Source organism: Pteronotus mesoamericanus, unplaced genomic scaffold (genome assembly GCF_021234165.1).
Source record: "Pteronotus mesoamericanus isolate MK-2021 breed Mesoamerican mustached bat unplaced genomic scaffold, CSHL_Meso_final contig_657, whole genome shotgun sequence".
NCBI classification, from domain to species: Eukaryota; Metazoa; Chordata; class Mammalia; order Chiroptera; family Mormoopidae; genus Pteronotus; species Pteronotus mesoamericanus.
In genome coordinates this window covers 4,572,526-4,579,731 of record NW_026555229.1, presented here as the reverse complement: position 1 = coordinate 4,579,731, position 7,206 = coordinate 4,572,526, and the positions used below count along the sequence as shown (strand labels likewise).

General features: G+C 37.9%; 1 protein-coding gene across 1 annotated transcript; it reads right to left on the bottom strand.

Annotated features, from left to right (window-relative positions):
- Window positions 1–5,429: 5,429 nt before the first annotated feature.
- On the bottom strand, window positions 5,430–6,269 carry LOC129077034 (60S ribosomal protein L38-like). The gene is made up of 2 exons (XM_054581218.1): window positions 6,230–6,269; window positions 5,430–5,620 (listed from the first exon to the last, which is right to left on the bottom strand). The coding sequence occupies exons 1-2, from the start codon at window positions 6,267–6,269 to the stop codon at window positions 5,430–5,432; spliced, it is 231 nt and encodes a 76-aa protein (XP_054437193.1).
- Window positions 6,270–7,206: the final 937 nt, after the last annotated feature.

Genomic DNA, 7,206 nt, shown 5'->3' with positions numbered 1-7,206 from the left:
GTCAAGAATTGGCCTAGGTCTGCTGCAAACACGCGGACCTCACAGGGCAGAAGCCTTCCCTGCTCTGGGCCTCAGTTGGCTATGCTGTAAATGAGGTGGATGGAGAAGGTGGTCAGCCCTGGTATGTGATGATGCAGCAATGCATGTGTCTTTGTTGACCCCTGCAGCCTGCTCCAGAGGCGGGCTGGGTGGAGGGCCCTCTCAGAACTGCCCCAAGGACAGCTGGAGTGTCTTTCCAGCCTCTGCCAGACTCCATCAGGGCTGCCCACACCAATGTCCTGGCTTCATTGTGGTTGGTTGGCTTGGTGGACCCACGTTAAGCTCATGGACAACAAAAACTCCCCGCTTTTTCTCACGCGAGCCACTGACAAACCCGGACCATCTCACAGTGCACTGGGATGATTGATTTGTAATTGTAACACGAACTCGGGACTTCACATTTATCCCTTTAATTACATTATGTTCAATTTGACCCATTAATTCAAGCTGTCTAATTTTGGCCTCTGCCATTTAATAAGTGTTATATCTTCTGATAATCCGAGGAGCCTGGAGGTCGTTAACAGAAACAGGGACTAGGAAGGGCCACGGATCAAGTCACGGGACCAGGCTCTGGAAATTTCCTTTCAGACTTCTATACCCTTCTACTTTTTCCTTTCTTTTCTCCATTTAGGCTGCTGGTTCTTGGTGAGCCTATATGGGTTATGACTTTGCAAAAATACTCTCTGTTTAGTGCCCATGGACTTTAATAATCTATTTTCTAACTAGTATATAATCTCCACGAGGGCAAGAACCACATATCCCGTTCCTCAGTGACTCTCCAGTGCCTGGCTCTCTGAGGGTAGATTGCTCAGTATAGAGCCCTCGAGAGAATAAACAACTCCTCCAACAGAAATGAGGATGGTAGTTGTGATGGGCTGGGGTGACTAGTACATGAAGAGAGAATGTGTCAGTGCGTGAGTGTGTGGCCTTTGGAATGAGGCAAACCAAGCTCTGAATTTTGATTTAGTAATTTATTAGCCTCATGATTGATGGTGATTGCCTTATCATTTCAAAGCCTCAGTTTTTCATCTGTAACATGGGCCTAATAATATCTTCCCCACTCAGTTTTTGTGAAGATTAAATGCAATGATGGAGACAAAGCCTCCCGGCTGAGGCTCAGCACTGTGCCTACAAAAGTAGCCTCCTCTTTTTCCCTCCCCTCCTTCTTCCTTATGGTGGAGACGGAAGTCCCAGAGAGAAAGAGAAACATGTGAGGAATGTTATTTGTGCTCTGAGTTAGTTCAGTACAATTACCAGACTCGGGGATGTCAACCCTGACTTCTTTAATTAAAAAAAAACCCCAAAAAACTCTTCTCCCTCATTATATGAGTTATGAATATTAATTAAAGAAAAACGGGAAAATTCAGATGTGTAAAATAAAAACATCACCTGTCATCCTATCCCCAGATGACCACTTTTCACATTTGGGTATATGTGTATATCCTTCCAGAGTTTATTTTTATGTACATAATCAATTTTCTCTTTTTTAAAAAACTGCATTACATAATAAATGTTGTTTTGAAAAACACTTTTTTCATTTGGCAATTGTGGGAAATTTTTCATGTCAATAAATATAGTTCTATAATTTATACCAACCAACATTGTTAGCGGCTGCGTAGTAGTCTACAGAAAGGATAACTTTACTGAATAATTTCTTAATGATGGACACTCAGAATGCTTTCTGCTTTTAAAAACAGTAATGCAAGGAACATCTCTGAGCATGTATCTCTACATCCAGAAGAGGCAGGGGAGGACACCGACGTGACTGCCTGGGAAGGTCTCTAATGAGGCCAGATTGACAAGGACTTGCACAGACCATGGAGGAACGAAGAGTGACCAGGGAGAGGGACACCAGATTGGCAACACACTGTGAAAAGCATCTGAAAGGTTAGAGCTGGAAAAGCGTGAAGGCCATGAAAACTGCCTGGCAGGGCAATGGCCCGACAAAGCCCAGGTACTTCTATAGAGCAGCGATTTTCAACACGTGTGCCATCAGAATTTCTGACACGTGCAATGCCCGACTCTTTAGTCAGGTGCACTGACCTCTTTTCTCTTAGATTATCAAATAAAAAACGACAGCAGCCAACACAACAGTAGTTGTCCAGTGTGAATAAATCAAAATTATACCTACTTCTTTGTCAGATCAGCAAAAATATCATGTTTTTTGGTGTGCCGCAGATTTTAATAATTAGCTTTTGTGTGCCATGAGATGAAAAAGGTTGAAAATCGCGGCAGTAGAGGACTCGGCGACAATCACAGGGTCGGGTGCTCCCAGGTCCTAGCACTGGGGGCTCTCCAACGTGTGTTGTTGAATGAGAGAAGCAAGTTATGGAAGAAAACCTTTGTCATTTGTGTATATATGGAAATCTTACTTTTTCCCCCCCAAAAATTAAGGGTTTAATAAGATTAAAAACAAGACTCCCCCTGAATTTTTTTTCATATATATGTCAATCTTTGTAGGATTCAATGTAAATAAGAGTCTCAGTACTAAAAGTATTTTTTAATATATAGAACCTGTCATTTTATTTTGGCAAAATATATATAACATAATTTATGCCATTTTAACCATATTAAAGTGGACACTTCAGTGACATAATTATATTCACAATGTTGTGCAGCTATCACCACTATTTCTAAATTTTTTTTATCATCCCAAACAAAAACTCTATATCTATTAAGCAATAACTTCCCACTCTCTCCTCCCAAAAGCTCCTGGTAACCCATAATCTACTTTGTATCTCTATGAACTTGCCTATAAGATATTTCATACATGGAATCATACAATATTTGTCTTTTTGTGTCTGGTTCCTTTCACTTAGTATAATGCTTTTAAAATTCATCCATGCTGTAGTATGTATCAGAACTTTATTCCTTTTTATGACCAAATAAGATCCCATCATGTGTACGTGCCACATTTTTTTTTATCCCTTCACCTGACAGGCATTTTCTCTCTTAATGTCAGAAATCTGTTCCTTCAAATCAAATGTTCTGTGTGGAAACACTAATTGGGAGCCTGTCTTCCATTATTTTAAATGGCAAAAATGGTAACAGATTGTGGCGACTCAAATCCCTCCACAGATTTCCTAAAATGTAACTAAATCCCAGTAAAATGCCAATACTATATAAATAAGAAATTATTATGTTAGGATGTAAAAGCTCAAAAATTGCTTTCTGGTTACCAAATAAGGAATATGGTTGTAACAAAAGGTTGCTTTGTTGGCAATAATAAGGCCTCTGAGTGTCAGCCACACTCCAGACTCATATCCCCTTTGATGACATGCTTTGAAACATCTATACATGAATCTGATGCCCTACCAATTTTATCTGAACTGTAACTGGGAATTTTTCCTGTACATCACTGTGTTGAGAATGCTATGTTGAGTTTGGAGGATGCAAATACTATATACGTTTTCCTTATGTAAACAAGTGAAAAATATTATTGTGAGATCCATGTGTTCTATCAAGTTTGGGTACTAAAAACCTAGAGATGTTCTGCCATGAAAATGTTAATGGGGGAATATGTTCTGCAGGACATGTCAGCATAGATAAACAAAAAACCAAAGCATGTGTTTTTTAATGTACATACTGGTGTATAAATGCACAGAATAATGTACACCAAGCTAATAACAATTAAGAATGGACTGGAATTAGACAGACTGGTCAATGATATCCATAATATGTGCATTTTAACTTGTTTTGTGTGATTAAACATAAATAAATGAATGAGTGAATGGATGAATGAATGAATTAGGAAATAAATAAAATGTGTTTAATACCTTTAGGGTAGAAGGGCATGCTGTGTTATTAACCAAAGACAGAGAGAAGAGCTGCTCCCTTTCCTTCCTTTCCAGAGTGTTGAGGAAGATGATTTCAAATCAGAAACAGTAAGCAAATATGATAAAAAGACCAAGATCCAGATAGGTGTCAAGATCAAATGCGATCAGGAATCTGCTTTCAGGGACCCTTGGGGAGTCATGGACGATGGAGGCGTGCCATGGGACGGAAATGGACCAGCGACGCCTCACTCAGCAAGGAGTAGACAATGGGTTTGGAAATCAAAGATTGTCAAAATTGATGTTGATTCCCAGCAGAATTCTAGAAATTCTTATTACATATGGGGACTGGCAATGCTTAACAAGGAGAATGTGTCTGCCTTTGGTGGAACACATACCTAAAAGGAGCATATCATTCTTCTTTTCTTGATGAGGATTGGAGAATGCTGAGGATACTGTCTTTGCTTTCAACAGGGTGTTAAGCAGTTAGTCAGATTATGCTTGTGGAAATGATGAGGAAATGTGAGCTGTATAATGGCCCTGCTTTGTGGATTCATAACTGGTGAATCACTGTACCCAAAGGGGTGTGATGATGATAGGGTTTATGTCTCGCAGGCAGGAGGTCTCTGAGCCGGTGACTCAGCTCTGGTCATGCAATGTTTCTATAAGTGGCTCAGATGAAGATGTAGGTGTCTAGCTTATCACACTTCCAGATGATGCAAAGAGGAACAGGATCACTAATAGGCTGGATAACAATTGAGGTTCAAAATGATTTTGACAGGCTGGAACGAAGAACATCTATGAGCAAATGACATTTGGAGGAAGGTGGGTGTGGAGTCCTGCAAGCAGGTTATAAAAGATCAGAAAAGCCCTGGTTTAAGAATGAATCACTTGAAAAAGACCTAGTTTGACAGTCAATTCATTGTGAATCAGTTAGGTGGCACTGTCAGGGGTATGATGACACACACCCTGGCTCCCAAACTTCCTTAGTAGATGCAGAAAGCTTGCAATAAGAAAACTCAATCGTGCCACCAGCTTCCATACTCTGCTAGGGTTAGGGCTGAGGACTCTTTTTAAGAGGGATGTCTAGGGAAGGCAACTGTCATGGTGAAGGATCTAAACTTCAGGTTCAATGAGTAGAGTCACTATGAAATTAGTTACCTAAACCAGGACACTTTTGAGTGTTTAGACTATGGGAGATCAGCGTACTATTTTCTCTGTTTTTAGGTATCTTTGAATTTTTCATTAAAAAGTTAGTTACATGGCTCAAATAGCAAACTGATAAAAGTTTATAGTTAAACCCCATTAGCTGTTCATAGGTTTATGTTTTAAAATTGTTTAACTGTATCTTTTGATTTACTTACCTCCCTGTTTCTATTGAAATATTCCATTTATATTGCTATATTTGACTTTTCACTTTTTAGAATTATTTGTTGACTGTCTATTATAGAAGATGGAGATGGGGCTGTCTTATATGAGCATCTATATTTACTTTATTTTTAAAAATTCTTTCTATATACATATATCAAAATTTGTAGTAAAACCAATATTCTGTATTAATGTAAATGAAAGTGTGATTTTTAACATTTTAATACAGTTCATATCAGTGGGTCTGGTTCATTTAAGCTCCTTCAATAACAAATCTGGGGGCAGGAAATGCTTCAGTTTCTCTACCTTCTCTTTTTCTGTGATGCTGCCTTGAACTTTAAACGTCACATTATCCTTATTTGTCCTGATCTTGACAAATTTGGCATACTTCCTCATGGTGGTGGGCAGGAAGTCCTTGATTTCCTCAATTTTGTGAGGCACTAGGAGCACGGGTCCAGCACAGCAAAAGGCAAGAAGAGAGAAAAACAAAAAAGAACAAAAGTAATTTTTTTTACAGCTGAGTCATGTTACGACTTTCACTTCGTTTTATTTCTTATATAACTTTTTTGTTTTCTCCTGCTTAATAGCTGCTTCTGTTTTCCTTTATTTGCTAAGTTTTCTACTTACTTATTACTAATTCATGTGCAAATTCTCAACAGAAATATGAAACTCATTTTATTTTTGTCAAGCAAATTTTGTCATCTGTTGTTACTGGTGGCATCCTGTGAAAGCCTACAGGTTTGTTTGTTTTTTTCCATTCAGGACCATCACTAATGCAAATGAAACTTTGAGTAGAGTTTTTTAAAAAGGTTCCTCCTCTGGACAGATGGATTATAAAAAGGAGCTTCCTGGGATGACAAACAATAGAATAATGCTCTCTTTGGGAATACCAATTAGTGTTTCCTTCTTCTAGGTTTAATGCAAACCTTCATCAAGATTGTGGCTTGGCAAGCAGAGTGCAAAGGTGGATTTCAGCTCTCATTTATGGCCACCCTTGGGCAGAAAACAACCTACACGACTCTATGTGATGTGTCTGTTTCTGTTCCTACTGGTACTGGTTACTCCAGGGATATATTGCACGACTGTCATTATGGAATTTCCCTCCTATATCATGTTGGGAATTCCTCTCACCTCTCTCCTGTGTTAGATTTTTTGCTTACTAGGTCCCAAGTATTTGTTTCTTGGTTTATTCATTTATTTTTGATAGAGAACATTCTCCAATAATTTTTTAAAGAAAGAATGAATGGAAATTTGGGAGGATTTGGAAGCCTGAAAAAGACTATTTTAGTCTCAGACCTGATTGATATTTTAGCTGGCTATAGAATTCTAGACTTGAAGTAATTTTTCCTAAGCATTTTGAAGGTATTGTTCCATTATCTAATAGTCTCTATTGTTGCTGTTGGGAAGTTTGCTGCCATTCCTATTTCTGAATGGTTATACTTTAAGCCTTATTTCCCCTCTCTCTCATTCTGAAAGCTTCTCTTTATCCCTTGATGTTCTATAATTTTATGATTATGTGCTTTGATGTGGGAATTTGTAAGTCCACTGTGCTGAGTCCTTGATAGGCTCTTTCAATCTAGAAATTCATGTCCTTCATTTTGGAGAAATTTATAGAATTATTTTTTTATTATTTTCTCACCTCTATTTTCTTTGTCTTCGTTTTCTGAAATTCCTATTAGACAGATATTTATTCTTTCTTTATTTATCTTGTAGTTTGTTATTTTTTTTCCTAGTTTCATTTCTGTGGCCATTCATTGTACTTTTTAGATATTTCTTCAACTTAACCTTGGAAACCTTCTATTGAATATTTTTACTTCTGATATTATATATATGCATATACACATATACATATATGCACATATATATTAATTTCCAGGGATTTAAGAATTATTATTATTCTCTGAATGTACCTTAATATACATTCAGAGAATGTATTTATTTTATGGTTGTGCTTCTTTTACCTCTTTTTTTCCTTTCATTGTTTATGCTATCACAGTTGTCCCAAGTTTTTCCACCTTTGCCCCTC